The 25,797-nt window shown below is 44.9% G+C and overlaps 1 protein-coding gene across 4 annotated transcripts in view; it reads left to right on the top strand.

Annotated features, from left to right (window-relative positions):
• Positions 1-25,797, top strand: part of COG1 (component of oligomeric golgi complex 1) — a 132,687-nt gene that overhangs the window by 16,667 nt on the left and 90,223 nt on the right. For all 4 annotated transcript variants that reach the window (XM_069199822.1, XM_069199823.1, XM_069199820.1 and 1 more), the window contains exons 3-5: positions 1,526-1,707; positions 10,999-11,169; positions 17,921-18,077. In XM_069199822.1, coding sequence (XP_069055923.1) covers positions 1,526-1,707; positions 10,999-11,169; positions 17,921-18,077 — 510 coding nt within the window. The remainder of the gene's footprint in view (positions 1-1,525; positions 1,708-10,998; positions 11,170-17,920; positions 18,078-25,797) is intronic.

Raw genomic sequence — 25,797 nt, 5'->3', positions numbered from 1 at the left:
AACTGCCCTTGTTAATGAGTGATCAGTGAGGGGCTCAGAGGAGAGGCTACGGAATATCAAGCACATATTTCTGTTTTGTGCTCATAGTGATGTACATGATGGTGTTGAAGCAGCATAGACAAAAGCCATAATTTTAAATCAACGTTATGCTCTTTTTATTGAAACATACTGTTTTATCGACTAACTGTAGAAATCCTGTACATTCATATGAAACTTGGTTTAGCCCTCCGTTGATACATTTTATTTAATTAAATGGAGAAAACCTTATGTCCTGTGTTCAGATTATGATTCCAGACACCATTTTACCATGGGACAAGTCCTCTCTCTTGTGTGTTGCTTATAGCTGACCGATGTCTGCAGCTTAGAATATTGTTGATGTGATATGGTCAAGTATTGTGGTTGCAGAGAGCAGTTCTTCATCAGATCTCCTTCCCTGCCTTTTCAGGGTACAGGTAAAGTTGTTAAAGCGTTCCCTGGTAGAATCTCCTTAAAACCGCTTTCATTCCAATTATTCATAAGGCCTTCAGTCCCACCTCAATGCTCAGAGGGGAATCCTTTATTCACCTTCTCCACCAATTGGAGTTTAAACCTGTTTTTATTTAATTACCCAAAATCCATGTTTTTGTTTACTTAATACTACTTCCGACCTTTATGAGCACTACTAGGATTGACCCAATGGACTGACCCAGAAGCTTGAAAAACAAATAGTGGTTACACTTCAGGCTGCAACACCACCCAGGATTATCTTGATGGCATGTGGTGGTGGCACACATCTTGCTTTACATTTACTCTGCCAGACCCCCTACACACTCTATCGACCACACGTGCTTGGCTAATCACCAGCCCTGAAGCAAATGCTTTGGCCTCCTTTCCCAGCTCACTTTAAAACCCGATGTGTTATTGACAGGGCCACCGTGCCAGTAGACCAGACTACTTTGCTTAAAGATGACACTGTCCCTGGCTCACTTGTACAACTCACAGTTCCTCTTTTGCTCTGCTCCAAGCCGGTAAATGAACACAATGCACAAGAAAAATGAGTTCTCAAGACATGGTACAAGACTCTGGAATGTTTTACCTGTTCACCCAATTTTTACTTTGTTTCAGAAAATTTCCATCTCACTACAGATTGACTTATTTCCCTCTCTCTATGCTTCATCCATCCCCTCCACCTAACCTCCTCACATCGATGTAATATGATGACTTCCTGGTATGTAAAGTCATCTCAACATGTTTCTATAAATTTGCATGAAAGTCATGCATTCCTTTTCTATGTATAGTCCTTCTTTACTTCTTGGACCTAAGTGCGCAATAATAAATACTCACAACCAAACCAGTAAAATAAAGAATTGTGATAAAAGCATTTATCAAAAGCATTTTGAATGTGTCTTGTAATTATTTACCTCGGTTAATATTTTTGTAGAAGTCTTTCTATTCTCTGTTGTGGCTTACAGGTTTCGTATGTAGCTTGATGTAACGCGTTTTCCTGCTGAAAGCCTGATGTCACCCAATTTGTACTTTATGCTAGATATACCATCCTGCAAGAGAGCAAGTCTTTGCTCAAATGTCCATCTGTATCAGATCAGGCTGTTGCTGAAGCTCTCTGTTCCATTATGCTGCTGGAAGATAGTTCTCCACGTCAGGCTCTCACTGACTTTCTTCTGGCCAGAAAATCTGCAATTCAGCAGCTGCTCAACCAGCCACATCATGGTTAGTGCCAATTCGTCTGCTATGAAAAATTCTCACTCCCACCCCCCCCCCCCCCCCCCCCCCAAACACACACAATGTGCTATCAGTGTGTTGAAGAGCCCCATTGTTAAGGAAGGTTTGGCACCCATTAAAAACAGGTTTACTGGTAAATAGTTAATTCCCTTCTAACGGTGTGATTGTATTTTGAACTTAACTAATGTTGACAACACTTCTTGCGTAGCCTGCTAGCTGACCTCATAAAATGGATGTCTCGGCTATTATTGATTCCCCTTTTGCTAAATGTAGACATGTATGATCTGTTTTCTTTGCAATGTTGCACATGGCATAATATCAAAATTCAGCAAGAAATGTATGTAGCGTTATGTTAATTTGAAAAAAACTGCTATGATGAAGCTGTCGCACCCCCAAAACATTGTTGTGTGGCATTGCATAGCCAACAATCAAAAATAAATTGATTTTTAGGGGGAATTACCAAGGGTGGTATCAGGAGGCTTGTTGGGAGTGCATGGATCACATTTGATATTGGGAGCTGAGTTTTATAATGAGGTACACTGTCTGCTGCCCCTTTTGATTGAGAATTAGAAAGCATTTGTCAAAGTGCTATTCATCAGAAAGGGATCACAATTATTTTTGTCACAAGGCTTTTTCACTCTTATCCAGTGGCATGGTCTGACATTAAAACAACATGGACATATTTGTGACAGCCTGGTCTTCCAACAAGTTGAAAGCAAATTAATGTCTTCCGATAGGCACTATAGTAACATGTGGGTGACTTTGAACCAAACATAGTTAGCTGCAGATTTTAGAGCAAGAGTCCAGGACCTTCAAAACAACAGGACAGCAATCCTTGAAGGGTGGCACCCAGTGTGAGCTAGGGTAGACCTGGAGAGTGGAGCCAAAGTAAGCCTAAACAATGCAGAGTGGCTCGAGAGGATGTTGTCGCTTGGGTATAGACACTTGTAGTGACCTAAGATAGAGCAACTGAAGCAGCAGTTCTGCCAGTGGAAGACGGGCAGTAGCCCCTCTGGTATGAGACCAGCAAAAGGGCTGCTTCCATGCATGCTGAAGAAGCAGATTCTGCCACAGTGGTGATTGATGGGACGGCGGCATTATCACCAGAGAAAGCTAGCTGGTAAAGGGAATCAAATGGAGGAGGCAGTAGGCCAGATTTGCGCAACTACAAGCGCTTTGCTGAAACAAGTACTTGCCCTGACAGACATTGCGATTTCTAGCATACTCGAAGGAAGCATCTGAGGTGCACAGCAGATGTAACCACATCAGAGTTGTAGGATTTCCGGGCGAAGGGAATGGGGTTTAACATGCTGTTACACCTCAAATACTGGCTGTCCATGTAGGTGGCACCTCACAGTCTCTCAAAGTTTTTCATGCCAGAGAAGACCCATTGGGTCCCAGGTAGGTGCCAGCCTCTAGGCTCCTCCCATATGCCTGAGGCAGCTCACCTTCTTCACCACCGGGATCATAACAGCAGAAAGCCAGGTTTCTCGGTCAACTCCATTGCAAACAACCCATTATCAGTCTTTCTGGACTATGCAGCACCAGTACAGTAAAAAAGTGCATCCTTTGTGAAGGGCAAGAAACTCCTATGAGTAGGAGTGTGGTACATGTTGTTCTTTAATGCTGAGTCGAAGATCATGTTGGATCACAAAATCTAATATTTTACCAAACTGTTGGAGGTGTGCGGTTGGCTCGAGCAGGAAAAGACAAAGGAAACTGGAAGACCCCACAATCCCCTGAAGAGAGGAGAAGGAGAGCAGCTGAATGCTGTGGTACTAAAAATCAGTTGAAGAAACAGGCCATAGGCGAAGGGAGAAGGGTGTTTGAAGCAATCAGCCTTCTCAAATCCATCTGGGCACTGGACATCATTAGGGTCTCATTCTGCTTTTTGGATACTGATTCAGATTCCAAACTTTCTATGGGAGAAGAGTGAGAACCTGAAGGTAACCCCAAGAATGGACCTGTCAATGAAACAGCCAACTGTATTAGCAAAAACAGAAAGGCTACCAGATAAAATTCAAGACTCGTCGCTCATTATCTCTGGATGTAGTAGATGATGATCCAGTGGGATATTTACTTATTTTATATAAAATAAATCAGTGATGTAGAGGGATGGCGAATGATGTAAATAAACATAGGATACCCCTTAAGTCTATTCCAGTCAGAACTGCAAGGAAAGGTAATATTTATTTCCTCAAAGTTTTAACAGTTAACTTTACAGAAGGCTGCTGTATTTGTTTCCCTTGAGTTAAGAATAGTTTAGTGTGGCTCGGTAGAGCTCACATCCAGCAGATGCCTGAGCAAGAGGCAAAAAGGAGGAGCAGGGGAAATAATAGCCAGGAGTGGATCTCCTAGGGGTAGTTCAAAGGTTACTGTTTGTGACTGAGCTGCCAAGAATTGACAGATGTTGCAGTGACTAGTTTAAACAGATACATATTCTTTTCCTTGAATGTCCGAGAAATGGACTCCATAAATAAGATTTAAAAAATCTCATACCTAAAACAAAGAGGGCCCTTGAGACATTCCTGCAGGAGATACATTTTGTGAAACTGAGTGACTGCAGCGTAGATGGATGGGGCTTCCATTATGTAATTCTCTTATGCAGAAAGAGCTTTAATATAGGTACGGCGGGGGATACCATTCGCTGCTGCAGCTGTCCGTATAGATCTAAAGGTCAATTTGTCGTCATTCGGTGCAATTAGATGGGAATGAAATTATCATAGGTAATCTGTATGCTCCAAATACAGACCAGATTACCGTTTTCTCAGACCTCTTCTCGAAATTAGCCCAATTGCCCTATATCTCAGTGCTGCTGATAAGTGACTAAGACTGTGTCCTAGAACTTGCACTGGATTACTTCCATCCCCACTCGCAGACCTGATTGTAGAGAGCTGCCCAATAGTTGTTTAACCCCTTCGCTGCCAGGCCTTTTCCCCCTCCTGTGCCAGGCCTTTTTTTGCCTATTTGGGGCAGTTCGCGCTTAGGCCCTCATAACTTTTTGTCCACATAAGCTAACCAAGCCAAATTTACGTCCTTTTTTTCCAACATCCTAGGGATTCTAGAGGTACCCAGACTTTGTGGGTTCCCCTGAAGGAGGCCAAGAAATTAGACAAAATACAGTGAAAATTTCGTTTTTTCAAGAATATTTGAAAAAGTGGCTGCAGAAGAAGGCTTGTGGTTTTTCCCCTGAAAATGGCATCAACAAAGGGTTTGCGGTGCTAAACTCAGCAGCTTCCCAGCTTTCAGGAACAGGCAGACTTGAATCAGAAAACCCAATTTTTCAACACAATTTTGGCATTTTACTGGGACATACCCCATTTTTGCAATTTTTTGTGCTTTCAGCCTCCTTCCAGTCAGTGACAGAAATGGGCATGAAACCAATGCTGGATCCCAGAAACCTAAACATTTCTGAAAAGTAGACAAAATCCTGAATTCAGCAAGGGGTCATTTGTGTAGATCCTACAAGGGTTTCCTACAGAAATTAACAACTAAAAAAGAAAACATATTGAAATTGAGGTGAGAAAACATAAATTTTTCTCTACGTTTTACTCTGTAACTTTTCCCTGCAATGTCAGATTATCGAAAGCAATATACCGTTACGTCTGCTGGACTCCTCTGGTTGCGGGGATATATAGGGCTTGTAGGTTCATCAAGAACCCGAGGAACCCAGAGCCAATAAATGAGCTGCACCCTGCAGTGCGTTTTCATTCTATACCGGGTATACAGCAATTCATTTGCTGAAATATAAAGAGTAAAAAATAGCTATCAAGAAAACCTTTGTTTTTCCAAAAAGGGCACAAGATAAGGTGTTGAGGAGCAGTGGTTATTTGCACATCTCTGAATTCCGGGGTGACCATACTGGCATGTGAATTACAGGGCATTTCTCAAATAGATGTCTTTTTTTACACACACTCCTATATTTGGAAGGAAAAAATGTAGAGAAAGACAAGGGGCAATAACACTTGTTTCACTAATCTATGTTCCCCCAAGTCTCCCGATAAAAATGATACCTCACTTGTGTGGGTAGGCCTAGCGCCCGCGACAGGAAACTCCCCAAAGCGCAACGTGGACACATCCAAATTTTTGAAAGAAAACAGAGGTGTTTTTTGCAAAGTGCCTACCTGTAGATTTTGGCCTCTAGCTCAGCCGGCACCTAGGGAAACCTACCAAACCTGTGCATTTCTGAAAACTAGAGACCTAGGGGAATCCAAGATGAGGTGACTTGTGGGGCTCGGACCAGGTTCTGTTACCCAGAATCCTTTGCAAACCTCAAAATTTGGCTAAAAAAACACATGTTCCTCACATTTCTGTGGCAGAAAGTTCTGGAATCTGAGAGGAGCCACAAATTTCCTTCCACCCAGAGTTCCCCCAAGTCTCCCGATAAAAATGACACCTCACTTGTGTGGGTAGGCCTAGCACCCGCGACAGGAAACGCCCCAAAGCGCAACGTGGACACATCCAAATGTTTGAAAGAAAACAGAGGTGTTTTTTGCAAAGTGCCTACCTGTGGAGTTTGGCCTCTAGCTCAGCCGGCCCCGGGGGGGGGGGGAGAAATGCCCTAAAATAAATTTGACCCCCCCCCCCCGCCCGGGAGAGACCCTTGCCTACGGGGTCGCTCCCCCTGCGTGACATTGGCGCCAAAAAACAAATCCCCGGTGCCTAGTGGTTTCTGTCCCCGGGGGGGGGGGGGTATAAATGGCCTAAAATAAATGCTTTGCATTTCTCTTTCAATCATGGGGGAGGCCCCTGTAACAAATCAGCGCGCGCTCGCGCGCTGACGTCACAGGGGGGGGTGGGGGGGGGGGTCGGGGGTAGAAGGGGAAGGTCTTCCCCTTCCATCCCCGCCTTGGGGGGGGAGGGAGGTGCACGGGGGGCGTGCTAGCGCTCCCCCAAGTTCTCCTGTGCCTTGGACGAGGTGACCTCGTCCAAGGCACAGGGGAACTGTAGCCTTGGACGAGGTGACCTCGTCCAAGGCACAGAAGCGGTTAAGTGTATATTAAACTGTGAACTTGTAGAGATATACAGAAGCCGTGCTGCGAGGGAAACGGGGAATACACTTTCTTTTCCCCTATTAATGAACTGCATGTAAGATTTGACCGAATACTGCTCTTGACAATCCGCTGCCCCTATGTGGTGTTTTTAGAGTATTTTGGTTGTACAATGTCCGACCATAATAGTCTTCTTCTAGGCATAAGATGGGGCAGCTCCAAGCAATCCCCTCTTGAAGAACTATGCTGGAAGGTACTTGGAGCCTTCCTAAGGGAGACCATCCATAACTACTTTAGGGAGAAATAGTACACTGCCTCTAAAACTCAGTTTGAGGCATTTAGAGTTTTTTTGTTGTTGTTATTTTTAAAATATTTTATTTTCCGCAGTTGAAAACTTAAATGACATACATTCGCCCAGCTCATGACATTACCTTTTACATTAATACTAGACTTGTTGCTAATAGCATAGACATTTTTACATTTGAGACCTTTTAATTTTACACCTTCAACTTCCCCTCCACTTGATTCATCAGCATGTTAGTCATTTTGGCCCATATCCCCTTTTATCTTCTCATAGTTCCTACCCCCTAAGCGTTACATTTTTCTTTAACCCTGGTAGACTCCGTTTTCTCCTGCCATTGTATGTATGTCCAGAGGACTGTTGATTTCCATGCCTGGAGAATAAGTGATAACGCTATTAGATTACCCACTATAATCATTTGTCTGCATGAAATTGACAAGTTTGTATCCTGCGTAATGCCCCAGAGAGCCACTAATGGGGTAGGGGCAATCCCATGGCCTTTCCAGGAGCTTAGCCTCTGAAAAATCAACTCCCAATATTTTGCCAGAAATTCACAAGAGAAACACATATGTATCCAGTCCCCCTGAATTTTTTGACAACGTGGATACAAACCTGATGTCTCTGGATACATTTCTTTTATCTTAGCAGGGGTATAGTGTAACAACCACTTAGAGAACAGAGTAATCCTTTTAAAATTGGCGCCTTTAAGCGCTTTATGCGACACTTTGTTATGCTTTCTCCAATGCTGCATCTCTATCTTGTATCCTGTCATATTGGCTATTTGCGGCAGGAGCTGGGAAATTACCTTGGTTAACTTTGCATCCTGAAGTAGTTTCTACCATTTACCAATACCTAATTCGTTCTCATAAAATGCTTGAGCTATAGCTTTATTAGCACCATTCGATGATTGTCAAACTGAATATAAGGAGTGCACAATTTGACAATATGAACATTTTAAATGAACTGGAATATCACTTGTCCCCCTTACACACTGTGCCCATGTTTTCAACCGATCTGCCAGATAGAAATCCTCTAGAGTCATAAGGCTCAGTGCTTCTCATTGCTGTATATTACTTTGAGTTAACTCCACTCCTATAAGCCAAAAATACCTTACTCGTAAAAACGAGTATGCTTTATTAATTTGATACTTGTCCTTTATCTGTATTATGGTTAATTGAATCATAACCGGTGATTTATATCTGACCCTTTTTGGTAAGTGAGGGAATTTCAAGATCATCTTTTCAAGAAGCGTGAAAGTTGAACGTTAGTTTCTAGCAGTATCTGATTAAAATAAAAATTATGTTTTGGCTTTTGCGCTGCTCTTAACACCCAATCCAACACTGCTGCTTCATAATACACCCTCATATTGGGGAGAGCTAATCCCCCGTCTTCCACTGCCAAAGATAGCTTTGCCAACTGGAGGCATTTAGAGTTGTAGTTGGGGCCACTGCATCAATGCAGTAGTAGTAGTTGAAAAGACACTATGGGGGTTATTACAACTTTGGAGGAGGTGTTAATCCGTCCCAAAAGTGACGGTAAAGTGACGGATATACCACCAGCCGTATTACGAGTCCATTATATCCTATGGAACTCGTAATACGGCTGGTGGTATATCCCTCACTTTACCGTCACTTTTGGGACGGATTAACACCTCCTCCAAAGTTGTAATAACCCCCTATATTAGGAACTGACAAAACTGAATAGAAAACTGTACAAACCAGAGCAGAGGGCAATGGAAGTCCCCCTAATGTCAACAAACAATAATGGGCAAAATGAAAAAATTCCCCGCTCATAGGAAAACTAAGGGGTCTCAGTCACATTTAATATATGGAAGGCACCTACTGGTGCAGTCTGGTCTACTGGCCTCTTTGAATAAGCCTGAGCTGAGAAGCATACTCTTAATGCAGTTGAGGAACTGGCAAGGATATGTAGTGCACAGTCAAAAGGGGATCAGGAATGCAGTTCTGCACTATTACACTGATCTTTATTGGTAATGAGATATGCCAACACCGGATGCAATAGACTCCAGCTTAAATACAACATCCCCACGACTGGTTTCACAAGAATCATTAAAATCCGGGGATAACCCACTCTGAGCTACAAGGGAGAGAAGCCCTAAATGAAATGGGAAATCTCCTGGGACAGAATGCATACCAGTTGCCTTTTATCAGACATAAGTGGACCTCATGAACCCGTGAATGACCAAGATTGGAATGGGTCTGCTTTTTGGAGTAAGTCAGAATCTTGTCACTGCCCAAGCCACACTGCAACACTTTGAATAGGGCCTCATTTACGCCGTTATCTTTGCTGAACTTGGATTGTAAAATTAAATAAAAGCTAAATTCTAGTTAGAAGTCTCTTCGTATTGCTGTTTACACTAATCTACCAGGATTAGAATGGGTTTATTTCAACTCGAAACAGCAAAAACACTTTTCAGAATTCTGTAGGGGATCATGCGGTATGTCATCCGTGATCTTGTTTGTCGACTTAGAAAAAGTGTTCACAGCAGCTCTTAACGGTGGTGCTCGGGCTAATGGGAGTTATGAGGGACTTAGTTAAGTGAATCCCTTTATTGTACTCTGATCCAACAGCCTGAGTGCCTACTGGCAACCTTGTGTTGTCCACTCTCCCTTACTTTATTTGCAGTGTGTAATGAACCATTTGCTGAAGTCTTGAGAATGTAGAGTGATATGAGGGACATCCTTCCCCTCCTGCCCGGTAGGCACACATTTTGACATTTGAGAGTGAACGTTCTTGAGACTACCTCAAAGCTGGGACTCTGAAAGCAGCCATGAGGTCCCTGAATGCATGTGTTGAGTTTTGAAAATCACTACCACTATTGGTCAAGGGTTTAATTATTATGGCCAAAATGCTAATGTAGCCAAGGCCCTTGTAGATTTTTTCTCAATCTATCAATCTGAGTAGTTTTAGGGTAGTGGATTCTCCACTGAAGAACCTAGTATGAGATGAAGGCAAACACAGGGTTGTCACTAAGCTAATTCAAGCCACCAGTGTTAGTTGGGGGCCTGTGTGCACTGAATTTTGAGTGTTGCTATTTACAGACACAGTGGATGGCCAGAAGGGCACACTGGCAAGAAACGAGGAAATGTGGGAATGGGCATTTGGAATAATGTAATATAATGTGGCGGTTTATTTTGGACTGTATTTCTGTGCAGTATTTTGAGACTTAACACGCACAAATTTCAGTGTTGTTTTAAGAGAGAAATGTATTACTCAATTTTGTTGCAGATGTTCTTCAAGTGTGAAAAATTACTGGGTGAAGGCCAGCAGGGCATGTGTATGCCAACAGGTTTATGAAGAAAGTCCATGTCTCCCTAAACTTACTAGAGTGTTCAGCAGTCTCACTGATTTTGATTACAGCTGTGTGTGAGTCTTAGCATAAATAGCACTGTAAATACACCTATCCCTAGCTATCAAAGCTATTAGAATGTAATAGTTACACTAAGAATACCTGAAATGGATCAAAACAACCCCAGATCTCTCTTAATTATTGTAATGCACTACACAGTTCTTGAAATGGGTATGTGTTTCTGGGAACACATATGTAATCGTAGATGATCTTGGTCTGTCTGTAAAGTAATATAAAATCTGTTTTACAGGCTTGCTTTTCATAGTGATGTCAAACTTGTTTTATAGGAATGCATATATATGTCCCCTGCCACCTCCAACCCCATAAATAAATGTGGTCTAAATGTATTGACCCCAGTTTCTTTGAGGGTCACATGCGCTCTTTACATATCCATTTCTGTTTGACGAAGTACAATATTTGCAGTCCCCTGGCCAAAGAACCAAAACCAGTGATCGACCATTTGAAGCCAGTGACTTACATGTAGCATTATGCAACACTACTACTGGGCATACAAGTTTCTCTAGCAAGATGTTTCTAAAATTAAATGTCAGCCTGATCCCAGCTGCAAAATATTTTGTATTAATTTACTTATGTGTGGCTTGTCTTATCTTCTACAGGTGCAAGTATAAAAGCGCAGGTATGTTCTTTAGTAGAGCTTTTGGCCACAACGCTGTACCAGGCCCATGCTCTCTTTTACAGCTTACCAGATGGTGGAATGCCTGACCCAGCCCTCACCTGCGGCCTCCTCTTCTCAACACTGGAGTCTATCACTCGTCAAGATCCAGGAGGTGAGCTTGCACTTTAGCAGATTTTTAAAACCTTTGTAACACACCACTCTTGTCCCCATTCTCCAGAGATGTAGGGAGTGGGTACACAGGGTGAGGTTGTGGCCAGAAGCCTATCCAATAATAAATTTGTTTACTGAGATTTCATTATACATTAGTGTTAGAAATGAGATCTCTAGTTGGCAGAGGTATAAACCCTTGTCCAAATAGGGACCACAAGCCTAGTCAGGGTAAGTCGCACACAATCCAAATTATCCTGTGCCCAACCTCTGGTAGCTTGGCACTGAGCAGTCAGGCCTAACTTAAGACAATGTGTAAAGTATTTGTGCAATAAGTGATAGAGTAACACAGTGAAAACTCCACAAAAATACACCACACAGGTTTAGAAAAATATAAGATATTTATCTGGTTAAATTAAGGTCAAAACAATAAAGATTCAATAAGCACAAGTTGAGAGATCACTTTTGCAAGTTTAAAAAAGAGTCTTAAATCTTAGAAATCAACAGTTGTCTTTTGTTTGCACAAAGTACCCGGTGTGCATAAAAATTACCACACACGGAGACTGCAGAGGAGGAGATGCGTGGAAAAATAAGGTGGGTGTCCGATTTTCCAACTCAGCACAGAGGATGCGTAATTTCTTTCCACGCTGCAAAGGTGCTTTGTGTTGATTTCCTGTGTGCAGTCTTGGATCTTTGGACACCCAGGGACGATGTGGGGAAAATCCTGGGCGTGCAGGAAGAAGTTACAGGCGTTGCGTTGATCCAGTATGCGATGCAGCTAATTTTCTGTCGCACAGCAGGGCCGCGTCGATTCTTCACTCAGGAAGTCAGGCTGCGTCGTTCTGGCTCGGCTGTGCGTCAAATTTCTGCTTGCAATGTAGTCACTGCATCGATCTTCCCTCAGGATGTCGGGCTGCGTCGTTCCGATTTGACTGTGCGGTGATTTTCTCGTTGCAGGGCAGGCTGTATGTGTCGATTTTTCGGTGCCCAAGAAGTTCCTTGAAGAGATGAAGTCTTTTTTGGCCCTGAGCCTTCAGAAAACAATCCAAGCCCTTGGAGAGCACTTCTCAGCAAAGGCAGAGGGAACCAGGGCAGCAAACCTTAACAGCAAAGCAGTCCAAATGAGTCCTTTGGGCAGCCAGGCAGTTCCTCTTGACAGGTTGCAGGTTCAGGTCCAGAAGTTTCTGAGTTGGTGGGGTTAGAGACCCGGTTTATATTCCCCAGAATACCTTTGAAGTGGGGGAGACTTCAAAGAGTGGTTTTTGAAGTGCACAAGGTCCCCTTTGGGTATAGGTCTGTCTGCCAGGGTCCCAGGTAGGGTTTGGCAGTCCACTGTGTGAGGACAGGCCACTAGCCTTTGAAATGTAAGTGTCAGGCCCTCCACCCTCCCAACCCAGGAAGACCCATTCAGTATGCAGATGAGTGCAGGTGTGACTGAGTATCCTGTGTTTGTGATTGTCTGGGTGAAATGCACAAGTAAGCTGTCGACCAACCCAGCCCAGACGTTGACTGGAGACAGGCTGTAAGGCACAGATGGATTTTAAGTGCAGAGAAATGCTCACATTCTAAAAGTGGCATTTCTAAAACAGTAATACAAAATCCAACCTCACCAATAAGCAGGATTTTGTATTACCATTCTGGCCGTACTAAATAGGGCCTGGTTACCCCTTTCTGATCAGGATCTACCACTCAAACAGTATATGAGGGTAACCCTAATGCTATCATATGAAAGGAGCTGGCCTCACAGTAGTGGAAGTCGAATTTAGGAGTTTTCCACTACCAGGACACATAAAACACACATGTACATGTTCAGCTTTTTACCAACATAGCACCCAGCCCTGTGGGTTACCTAGGGCCTACCTTAGGGGTGACTTATATGTAAAAAAAGGGGAGTTTAAGGCTTGGCAAGTACTTTCTAAATGCCAAGTCAAGGTGGCAGTGAAACAGCACACACAGGCCTTGCAATGGCAGACCTGTGACATGGTTAAGGGGTTACTTATGTGCTACTGGCCCGCTAGTAGCATTCAAGTTACAGGCCCTGGGCACATGTAGTGCTCTTTACTAGGGACTCAAAAATTGGGAATGAACCAATGTGGGAGAGAGCATATGCACTTTAGCACTGGTTAGCAATGTTAAAGTCTGCATAGTCATAAAGAAAAGTGGAGGGAGGCAGGCAAAAAGTAAACCCTTAGGCTGTCAGGTCTAACAATTGGGCTTTGGGAGTGTCTCCAAAATGGTATTTTGTAGATGTACTTTTAGCTGAAGGATCAGAGCCACAGACAGCTGAGGCAGGAGCAACTTGTCGCACTCAACCATGGCATCGAAGGCAGTGCAAAAATAGGCAGTATCTACAATAGCACTGCAGGTGTCACTCACCCTCCACAAATGGTATGAAAGTCAGCAGCAGCACAAAGGTCAGCACAGCTCCAATAGTGGACCATCCCTTAAGCCCAGAATGGGCTGCAGAATTGCAGCGTTTCCTCGCACATACAATAAAGATGAAAAAGGAAGCAGTTAAGTAAGCCTTACTGACACTACAAAGCCATTTACTGAACCAGACTTGGGGCCTCATTAAGAGTTTGGCAGACCCATACTCCATCACAAATATTACAGATAGCCTGTCACCTTATTACAAGTAGTATGGGATGTAATGCACTTGTAATAAGGTGAACGGGATATCATTCTAGTTTGTGAGTAACGTACACGGAAATCAAAATCAGGCCCTCGATGTGTATATGTATTTGTTTGGGAACATCCCAAGTGTGCAGTATTTGCTGATGACTTGTGTTAGAAATGGGGTCTTTGGTTGACAGTCAGGTTACCCCCTGTTCAAGCAAGGACCCTCACTCTAGTCAGGGTAAAAGAGAATCACCCTCAGCTAACCCCTGCTTACCCCCTTGGTAGCTTGGCAGAACAGTAGGCTTAACTTCAGAGTGCTAGGTGTAAAGTATTTGTACCAACACACACAGTAACTTAATGAAAACACTACAAAATTACACAACACCAGTTTAGAAAAATAGGAAATATTTATCTAAACAAAACAAGACCAAAACGACAAAAAATCCACCATACACAAGTCAAGTTATCAAAAAAATGCAAAAAGAGTCTTTAAGTAGTTTTAAAAACACACTAGCGCTGCTAGAGTGAAAATGTACAAGGTGTGCATCAAAAATAACCCTGCACGGGCAGGTGTGCGTCAAAAATAACTCCGCACGGCGGTACTTGAGTCAAAAATCCAGCCGCACGATGATCCGAAAATCCCCGCAGCGCAGGTTGTGATCTCCCAGCCTCCGTCAGCGATGCTGCACGTCGTTTCTCCTGCTCCGTGCGTCGATTTTTCGGTCGCGTTTCCTGCGAGCGTAGTTTCTCAGCTGCAGAGCCGGCGGCGTGTCGTTTTTTCAGCCACAGATCGGATTTGCGTAAATCTTTTCCCCGCACGGTGCTCTGTGCGTCGATTTTTCTTGTCTTTAGGCTGCCAGCTTCTCCTTTCAGGGTCCCAGGAACTGGATGGGCACCACAGGGCAGAGTAGGAGTCTCTCCAGAGACTCCAGGTGCTGGCAGAGAGAAGTCTTTGCTGTCCCTGAGACTTCAAACAACAGGAGGCAAGCTCTAGATCAAGCCCTTGGAGATTTCTTCTCAAGATGGAAGGCACACAAAGTCCAGTCTTTGCCCTCTTACTCTGGCAGAAGCAGCAACTGCAGGTTAGCTCCACAAAGCACAGTCACAGGCAGGGCAGCTCTTCTTCCTCAGCTATTCAGCTCTTCTCCAGGCAGAGGTTCCTCTTGGATCCAGAAGTGTTTCTAAAGTCTGTAGATTTGGGTGCCCTTCTTATACCCATTTTAGTCTTTGAAGTCACCTTTCTTCAAAGGGGACTCACACCTACTTGTGAAATCCTGCCTTGCCCAGGCAAGGCCTCAGACACACACCAGGGGGTTGGAGTCTGCATTGTCAGAGGCAGGCACAGTCCTTTCAGATGAGTGACCACTCCACCCCTCCCTCCTAGCAGAGATGGCTAATTAGGAAATGCAGGCTACAGCCCAGCTCCCTTTGTGTCACTGTCTAGTGTGACGTGAAAAACAACCCAACTGTCAAACTGATCCAGACAGGGAATCCACAAACAAGGCAGAGTCACAGAATGGTTTAAGCAAGAAAATGCTCACTTTCTAAAAGTGTCATTTTCAAACACACAATCTCAAAACCAACTTTACTAAAGGATGTATTTTTAAATTGTGAGTTCAGGGACCGCAAACTCCACATGTCCATCTACTCTCTAGGCGAATCTACACTTTAATCATATTTAAAGGTAGCCCCCATATTATCCTATGAGAGAGACAGGCCTTGCAACAGTGAAAAACGAAATTGGCAGTATTTCACTGTCAGGACATATAAACCACATTACTATATGTCCTACCTTATCCATACACTGCGCCCTGCCCTTGGGGCTACCTAGGGCCTATCTTAGGGGTGCCTTACATGTAAGAAAAGGGAAGGTTTAGGCCTGGCAAGTGGGTACACTTGCCAAGTCGAATTTACAGTGTAAAAATACACACACACACTGCAGTGGCAGGTCTGAGACATGATTACAGGGTTACTTGTGTGGGTGGCACAACCAGTGCTGCAGGCCCACTAGTAACATTTGATTTACAGGCCCAGGGCAACTCTAGTGCACTTTACTAGGGACTTAACAGTAAAACAAATATGCCAATCATGGAGAACCAATTGCATACACATTTTAAACAGGAGCACTTGCACTTTAGCACTGGTTCGCAGTGGTAAAGTGCCCAGAGTAATAAAAACAGCAAAACCAGAGTCCAGCACACATCAATAACCTGGGGAACAGAGGCAAAAAGTTAAGGGAGACCACGACAAGGATGAAAAGTCTAACAACTTGTTTTTGTATAAGCCACCCAAATAGTACTTTAATTCTGCCTTCCTTTGTCAGATCAACCTTTTCTGCTTTCACTGTACCTGGGTCCAGTAGTACCAAAAACTAGAAAAACATGCTCCGTGGGCAGCATGCATATTTCTGTCATACATAACAGGTACTCCATGTGGATCATCAATGCTATCTAGTGTAAAAAATAAATAAAAAAACAGGTCAACCATAGTGAAAACCTATCACAAATTGAAGATATTTTATCTAGGCGTTGCAAGGTTTGCTAAAGCAGGATAAGTACAGCTTGATCCCTCCATGTTTTTTTCTCTCCAATGTAGTGTTACAGATGTCTTCTGCTATTGATTTCTTTCTGTTTCTGATCTTGAATTCATAACCTCTACCCAACTCAACAGGTATTCAGTGACTGTCCAATCTATTTAATGTCTTTTGGTTATGTAGCATTCACAACAGTGATGTGGGTATTCTTTAGATTGTTGGCCTCTTTGCCTGTCAGTCCTTATGGCCGAATTAACTGGATGTGTCCCTGGCTTAAGCCAAGGCACCCTTAAATCACTACCAAATGTTAAATAATTTAGATGTGAGTCAGAAGTCAGCAACAAAACGTAGGTGTAAAAAGCTGTTTAATCTCAATCTCTTAATCATGGAAAACCAGTCCTGTTAACTAAATACTGCACGCTTGGGCATAGTGGGACGGAGAAGTGAAATAGGTGCTCTCCATGGACTTCCAAACACTTACGGTGATCTGCCAGGAGATGTGACTGCAGGGAGATGACTTTGTTAAATGCACGGTCTCCCTAGGAGTAGCTGCCTGTTAGAGTTGAGTGGAAAAGAGACAGGAAGCATAGGTGGATTGCAAGCGGCTGTGATATTTATTGCACCCGATAAACCGACACCTCGGGGATTTGATTTCAGCAAGTACAACCAAATAGCTTCAGATACAATTATTTTACAAAAAATGGTGTGTAACTTTCAAAGTTTAGTGCGTTCAGCACCAAAATCTGCATTTCCAGTTATTTTCTGCTCAGAGGGAGACTACATCAAAGACTTGTAAAGACAGGGATGCATTTGATGCGCCTGTTGGATTTCTATGCGGTAGCCGTCCTTTAAAAGGCCAGGGACGGTCTGCTGATTATGTGAGGCATGAAACACTAGAGCACGGGCTGACAAAAAATGCACCCTCTAGTATGAAGATAATAGAGGGGACCAAAGATTGAGGGCGGATATAGTAAAAAAAAATAGTTTGCTTTTTCCATGAAAGAAACCTGGACCGTGGAGCATATAGGGGAAAGAAAGAAAGAAGGAGCACCCAGGCAGACCACCAGGGAAAGAGAATGGAGTGATCCCAGCAAACAGTGATCGTACAAGTATAAAACATAGTAAACAAGACTAACTAGCCGAAAGCATTTTTTTTTTAAAAACTGCAGAGGACCTGCAGGACTACCAGCGTTAAGGTCCCCATTCAGTCTCTTCAATGCCTCTCTAGTTTCACATTGCATTATTGTTTTCACTACTTAATGCCCTTTTTTATCCATCACTATGTCTGCTCCTTTCTACCTTTTTTAATACTGTTCATCTTATGCCTTTGCTATTGTGCTAACATGTCTTGCTTCACCTCAATTCGACATCTAAGTAAGCGTTTATTTTTTTCACGCACAACAAGACTAATCTTCTAGAAAGTACTTGTGACAATGAGAAACCATAAAAGATTAATGGGGTAAAATTGATTGTTAACTTATGAATATTTGGTCTGTGAAAGAATAGATGAACTTCGATCAAATCTGAGTTCAAGCACGTAGCTTTTTTCATCAGGAATACTTTCTTAAATGCTGATGCTTTTGTATGCTTCACTTGTTTCTAGTTAAAGGGACGACAGTCTTGAAGGATGAGATGAAGTCTGGGAGCTGGTTCAAGCATTTGCCGTTGTCAGTCATAGAATTCCAGCCAGCGCTGAGGACACTGGCGCATCCAATCAGCCAGGATTACCTGCGAGAGACTCTGCAGAAGTGGATCCACATGTAAGATATGCCTTTCGGGACTTTTCCTTTCTATGTACTATTACTCCCCATTCATAAATCTTGCCTCCCCTTCTATCCTTGTTGCCTTCTTTGGGGTACTAGCTCTCTTTGATCTAGATCGTTTCTGGTCCCACTTTGCCTTTGCCTTTGCCTTCATCTTTTACACTTCTGTCAATAGTGTCATGTTTTTGCCTCCACTCTGTGTTCTTCCATGACTAGTCCCTCTTTCTCCTACACCTTGGGAGAGAGATAGGCCTCTTTGCTCCTTCACTACTACACCAATGGCCGTCCCCCCCATCGTTTGTCTGCCTGTTTCAGTTGTGAACTTTCCTTCCCTAATCTTGTTGCTCACTCAGAGCATATCTGCTGGATTCCATATACCGCTATGGAGCAACTGTTGTTCACCGGCCCTGTAGCATCGGTTTATGCCTAAAATTATACCTATGGAGAATCTTGTTCTTTCACTGGCCATAACCAGGCATTAATCACTAGCGCTGCTTACCTGGTTAATCACAAGCTTTGTTTCCATCCCCACACTTCATCATAATGCAGAAAGGGATGCTGCTGTATTAGCTAGGGTCTGTTCTGAACACAAAGCAACTTTCCTAAGTGACACAAGTATTTTTGCCTTTTTTCCACATCACTAGATGCACTCTGTTTTGCAGAAAACATTATGCTCATGCTGTGAAAATATCCGATAAACCAACTACAGTAGTGTCTGGTGTCATAATGTACACCCTAGCCAGCAGATCCCATTTCCTCCATTTGTAATGCAGTACTCTGGTATGATGAATAAGTTACTTACCTTCGGTAACGCTTTTTCTGGTGGATACAATAACTACCTGTGGATTCCTCACCAAAAGCATTCTCCCCTCGCGCCAGCCTCGACGGAAATTTCTTCTAGCTCTGCACGTCGACGATGACGTCACAATCGCCCAGCTCCACGCGACGCCGTATGACGTCATCCAGGCAATAAGAAGCCCTCGTCGACGTCAGTTATCACCATTTTTTTTACGTGCCATAGAGGCGAACAGGTTAAACCTAAAGAGCACATATTCATCCAAAATGAATGAAAATAAAACATTTATTATAAAACACATTATAAATAACCGTAATGAATGCTCAATACAAGAGAGAATATATATGCACATATATAAACCAAGTTCAAAGAAGACTTTTTGAACTATCTTAATTTGCAAAGAAAATGTATATTCAGTTATCACAACTATATACATGAATCAGTTATATACATATACACAAGACCAAGGATGCGCACCCAAGGACTTCTCGGTTTGACCAGTCAGGCAATGGGGAGGCGGGTGGGACCATGAGGAATCCACAGGTAGTTATTGTGTCCACCAGAAAAAGCGTTACCAAAGGTAACTAACTTATTCTTCTGATGGATACACCTACCTGTGGATTCCTCACCAAAAGAATAGAGTCCCAAAGCAGTACTACCTCCGGAGGTGGGTGCCCGAATGGTCAAACCAAGAAATCCTGCAGCACCGAGCGAGCAAAATGCCCATCCCTCCTATCCTCCGAATCCAAACAGTAATGTTTGGCAAAAGTATGGAGGGACGCCCAGGTCGCTGCCCTGCAGATGTCAGCCACAGGAACACCTCTAGCCAAAGCCGATGAAGCTGCTTTGGCCCTGGTTGAAGGTGCACGAAGCCACACAGGTGGATCTTTCTTCGCCAAAGAATAGCAAATCTTAATACATAGAATGACCCACCTGGATAGCGTTCTCTTGTGGACCGCTCTACCTTTCCTCTTCCCCACGTATCCAACGAAGAGCTGATCATCCTGTCTGAACTCTCTCATCCTGGCGATGTAGAAGCTCAGCGCTCTTCGTGGATACAGCCGGTGGAGCCTCTCTTCCTCCTTGGATGGGTGAGGTGGAGGGTAAAAGGAAGAGAGAGTAATCGACTGCCCCAGGTGAAAGGGTGTAACAACCTTCGGTAGGAAAGCCGCCTTGGTCCTTAACAGCACTTTGTCCTTAAAGAAAGAAAGGTATGGGGTTCTACAGTGAGAGCCTGAAGCTCGCTAACCCTTCTGGCAGATGTTATGGCCACCAGGAAAACAGTTTTGAATACTAGCAACCGTAAAGAGCAAGAGTGCATCGGTTCAAACGGGGACCCCATTAGAAACGTTAAGACTAAGTTAAGGTCCCACTGAGGCATAACGAATGGCGTTGGTGGAAATTTGTTAGTGAGCCCCTTTAGGAACCTTAAAACAATAGGTGATTTAAAGAAGGATGGCTGATCAGGAAGGCACAGAAAAGCGGATAGTGCAGCCAAATAACCTTTGACTGTGGCAATCGCACAACCCTTCTGTGCCAGATAAAGTGCAAATGACAAAATGTCAGATAAACCAGCTTTTAAGGGATCTATTCTGTTCTCTCCACACCAGCATGCAAATTTAGCCCAACGATTAGCATTGATTGATTTGGTGGAGTGTCGCCTGGCCGATAAAATAACATCCACCACCTCTGGTGGGAGAGAAAAGGAACTCTGATTGCCCCGTTCAATCTCCAGTCATGAAGGTGCAGGCTCTGGAGGTGGGGGTGTAGAATCTGCCCCTGCGACTGCGAGAGGAGGTCCACCCTGTAAGGGAGACAGAGCAGAGGGCACTGAGAGAGTTGGAGAAGGTCTGAATACCACACCCTTCTTGGCCAGTCCGGAGCTATTAAGATGACTTGAGCTCGGTCTTGGCGGATCTTCCTCAGAACTCGAGGAATCAAGGGTATGGGGGGACACGCGTAAAGCAACTGACCCTTCCAGGACATCTGAAACGCATCCCCCAAAGCTCCTTGCACCGGATACTGGAGGCTGCAAAATAGCGAGCACTGCGCATTCTCTTGAGTTGCAAAAAGATCTATTTGTGGATATCCCCACATCCGGTAGATATACAGAACCAGATCTGGATGAAGACGCCACTCGTGGTCGACCGAGCTGCGCCGACTGAGAATATCCGCACCCACGTTCAGGACTCCGGCCAAATGATGTGCAACCAAGCAGATCTTGTGTTCCTAAAGCCAGGACCAGAGTCGAAGAGCTTCTCTGCAGAGAAGATACGACCCCACTCCTCCCTGTTTGTTTATATACCACATTGCAGTAGTGTTGTCCGTTAGAACCTGGATTGACTGACCGCGAATGGAAGGGAGGAGGGCCCTCAGAGCTAGACGTACTGGCCGCAATTCTAACAGATTGATGTGTAATCTCTGTTCTAGCGGAGACCAAAGGCCTTTGATCTCCAGGTCCCCCAGATGAGCTCCCCACCCTAGAGTGGAAGCATCTGTTACTACTGTGGCCACTGGTGGGGGCAGCGAGAACGGCCTTCCTTGTGACAGGTTGTCGACCGCTGCCCACCATTAAAGATCCACTGTAGTGTCTCTGGAGATCTTTATCGACTCCTCGAGTTCCCCTTTGTGCTGAAACCACTGCCTGCGGACGCACCACTGAAGAGCCCTCGTGCCAGCGTGCATGAGTGACCAACAGTATGCAAGAAGCGAACAGACCGAGCAGACGAAGGACTTTGAGGACTGGAACTACCGCTCCATTTCGAAACATTGGAACCAATGCCTGAATGTCCTGGACCCGCTGGGGCGGAGGAAAGGCCCGATTCAATGTCGTGTCCAATACTGCCCCTATGAACAGGAGGCGTTGAGAGGGCTCTAGGTGAGATTTGGGTACATTGACTGAAAAACCCAGGTCGTTCAACAACTGAGTTGTCGACTGCAGGTGACGCCGCACGAGCTCCGGAGTCTTGGCTTTGATCATCCAATCGTCCAGATAGGGAAACACAGCTATCCCCCTTCTTCTGAGCTCTGCCGCTACCACCGCCATCACCTTTGTGAAGACTCGAGGTGCTGAAGTAAGACCAAATGGGAGGACCGCAAACTGATAATGCTGCGATCCCACCACAAACCGGAGATACTTCCTGTGCGATTTGAGGATCGGAATATGGAAATACGCGTCCTGCAAATCGACAGACACCATCCAATCTCCTTCGTTCAACGCCAAAAGAACCTGTGAAAGGGTCAGCATTTTGAACTTTTCCAGTTTAAGGAACCAATTCAAAACCCTCAAGTTCAAAATCGGTCTCAACCGACCATCCTTTTTGGGGATCAGGAAGCATCTTGAATAACAGCCCTGACCCCTCTCCTGCTCGGTAACCAACTCTATCGCACCTTTTGCCAATAGGGAAAATACTTCCTGCTGTAATAGTAGAAGATGGTCTTCCGAACAGAAGGATGGGCGGGGAGGGAAGGTAGGAGGGAATTCCCGAAAGGGAAGCGCGTACCCCTTCTTCACAATATCGATGACCCAGGAGTCCGATGTTATAACCTCCCACATCGGAAGAAAATGGGCAAGTCTCCCACCTACCGGAGACAAGTGGACAGGGAGTGGAGGAGGACTACGGCTGCTTTCCTTGCTGCACCCCTCCCGAGGAAGAGGCAGAGTGCTGCTGGGTGGCTCCTCTTGTGCGGACTCTGCCCCTGCCCCTGAAAGATCTGTATGGCAGGGTGGAAGCAGACTGTTGCGGTCCTTGAAATCTGCCACGAAAGGAGGAGCCACGTCCAAATCCTTTAAACCTCCTAAAACCTCTAAATGAGGATGAGGCACAAGACTGAAGCCCCAAAGATCTCGCAGTAGCTCTGCTCTCCTTAAAACGTTCCAGAGCAGAATCCGCCTTTGTACCAAACAGCCTCTCGCCATCAAAGGGTAGATCGAGAAGAGTTGCCTGCACGTCAGATGAGAAGCCAGATGTCCGCAGCCAAGACTGTCGCCTAGAAACTATGGTCGTGCCCATAGCTCTAGCCACCGAGTCTAAAGTGTCCAATCCTGACTGGATCACCTGAGTCGCTGCCGCTTGAGCATCCGCCAGTAGCTGCAACATCTCCTGGGACAAATTAGGGTGGCCCTTCGCTTCCTTCATAAGGGCATGGATGTAACGCCCCAATATGCAGGTCGCATTGGATGACTTTAAAGCCATACTGCAAGATGAAAAGGTCTTTTTTGCAGTATGGTCCATCTTCTTTGATTCCCTGTCCGCAGGTGTTCTAGGAAACGAGCCAGGAGAGGATCTGGACGAACATGAGGCTTGTACCACTAAACTCTCCGGTGTTGGTTGTCTGGAGAGAAACACCGGATCACCTGGTGCCGCCCGATAGCGACGAGCCACCGCCCTGTTGACAGCAGTGGTAGACACAGGTTTCATCCAGATGTCCTTAATGGGGTCCAGCAGCGCCTCATTAAAGGGCAATAGAGGCTCAGCAGATGCAGAAGCTGGGTGCAAAACCTCTGTCAACAGATTTCTTTTGACTTCCGCAGTAGGGAGGGGAAGGTCTAAAAAGTCTGCAGCCTTCCGAATAACAGCGTGGAATGAAGCTGCTTCCTCAGTGATCTCTCCCGGGGGAAGCTAGATCCCACTCCGGGGAAGTATCCAAGCCACTGGCTGTATCCAGACCCTGGAAGTCTCCAGAGGGCTCCAAAACTTCACCCTCCTCCAGGTGCTGTCTTGCATACTCTTCCTCCTCCAATAGCCGCAGAGCCAGACGTCTGGATCAAAGCCTTGACTCCAGACCTGGCGTCGATAAGGCGTCGGCCGACGTCGAAGATCTCCATCGGCGCCGAACCTCGGATCCGTCCGAAGCCGGACCCTCCGGCTCCACAGGCTTCTTAACTGTGGATCGGATCCGAGGCGAATCCAACGGCGCCGTAGCAGGTGTAGTCGGTCTGGGCGACATCAAGGGCATCGGCGCCGCTTCAGGTGCAGCAGATAAAAATGGAGTGAAGGGCTTCGATTTATAAGAAGCCGGAACGCCCAAATTAAAGGCCAAAGGGCCAGACGGACCTGCTTGACTTCCCCCCGGCGCCATGGAAGTAAAAATGTTAAACATGGCGTTTAAGAACGCCGCAGGGTCCGTTCCCGGAGTCGGGAAAGCCGGGTATTGCTGCTGCGCCGGCATAGATGCCGAAGAAGGTCCAGGTAACTCCTGGCCAGGAGAACCTTCTGGCCTCTGGGGAGGCTCGACCTCAAAGACCGACCCAGGGACGTCGGGGTCGTAGGAGGTGGAGAGGTGACGGTCGGGCTAATCTCCCACATCGGACGGCACCGAGCTGACGGAGAAGCCGATCTCGATCTAGACCGTCCCTTGCTCGATCGGCGCCGAGATCCGTGACGGCGCCGAGAGTCAATATGATGGTGATGAGATCTCGAGGATCTCAAAGAAGACTCCCTCCGATGACGTCTCTCCTTCTTTTTCTTGGATCGAGCCAAGAACAATTTCGCCTCCCTCTCTTTAAGTGCCTTAGGGTTCATGCGCTGACAAGAGCCGCATGACTCGACCTCATGGTCGGAGCTAAGGCACCAGAGGCAATTCTCATGGGGGTCGGTAACCGACATCCGACCCCCGCACTGGTTACACGGTTTAAAGCTTGATTTCCTTGGCGGCGACATTGTAACCGTCGTCCGAAACAGTAGCTCCCTGTGAGCCTTGAAGAATTAACCGTTACTCGGGCACGGAAAAAAGGGAACTGACGTCTGCACGTCGATGAGGGCTTCTTATTGCCTGGATGACGTCATACGGCGTCGCGTGGAGTCGGGCGATTGTGACGTCATCGTCGACGTGCAGAGCTAGAAGAAATTTCCGTCGAGGCTGGCACGAGGGGAGAATTCTTTTGGTGAGGAATCCACAGGTAGGTGTAGCCATCAAAAATTTAAATTGGGTGCTTTTTTTGTATAGAAATAAAAAATGCGTGTAAGCGGGTTGCTTTTGCTCATTCCATGTTGGCTTTCATGGTATTTTACCAATCCAAAGCTGTAATGCTATGACTGGAGTGGTGAAAGCTTTTTGTCACTTTAGAGTCTGGTGTGGGTGGCACTGTGCCAGTCCTAGGCTTGAAGACCTGGCTGTATCGATAACAAAAGACTGTGTCCCTTTCTAGCTTGGGTGGATGGCACTGTGCTAATCCTGTGCTTAACAAGTTTCAAACTGACATTTAGAGTGTTGCTGGTGTTATAGAGTTCTTTGTTGGAGCTGCTCTCCACCCAAACATGGGAAGTACCCAGAGTTCTCTTCTTGTTTTTTTTTTTGTTTTTTTTTTGCATAATTTGTGTCACCCTAAGTCTGAAAGGCTATTGCTTTGATATATATATGTGTGTGTGTGTGTGCACATATATATATATATATATATAATCTGTTGCCTTTGTCATTGTTTTTGTATAAATACCCCTCATTTCTGGAACCTGTTGGTGTTGGTGTTTTGTTTTTGGTGTTGGTGTTTTGTTTTGTTACTTTGTTCACATTCCTTCACAAGAGAGAACTGTGGTTGACATTCAATAATTTTGTTGCAGTGTACCAGGTTAAACTCAAAGTATTTGTGCTCCTCTGGGCTGATTAATTATTAGTGATTCTTCCCATTGTGTTTTAGATTTGATTGGAAGATTTTGCTGAAGTCAGGCTATGTACCTACTATTTCTCAAAGTGAAATACACATATAAAAATTCCTCAACAGTTTATTTTTCTCAAAACAATCTGGTGGTTAATTGCCTATTAAAACTGTGTTTTTGAGTTTTGCTGATTGTGCATGGAATAAATAAATAAATATTGATAATCCAGTAGTAAGTGCTGCTTAAGTGAGCCCAGTGTTAAAATAAAGAGAGATTGAGAATCACAGATCTTTATAAATAATAGTTTCAGACCACTAAACAATCC

This window comes from Pleurodeles waltl, chromosome 7, assembly GCF_031143425.1.
Source record: "Pleurodeles waltl isolate 20211129_DDA chromosome 7, aPleWal1.hap1.20221129, whole genome shotgun sequence".
Lineage (NCBI taxonomy): Eukaryota > Metazoa > Chordata > Amphibia > Caudata > Salamandridae > Pleurodeles > Pleurodeles waltl.
Note: the sequence above shows the minus strand (reverse complement) of the source record. Positions and strands in the feature narration are given on the sequence as shown.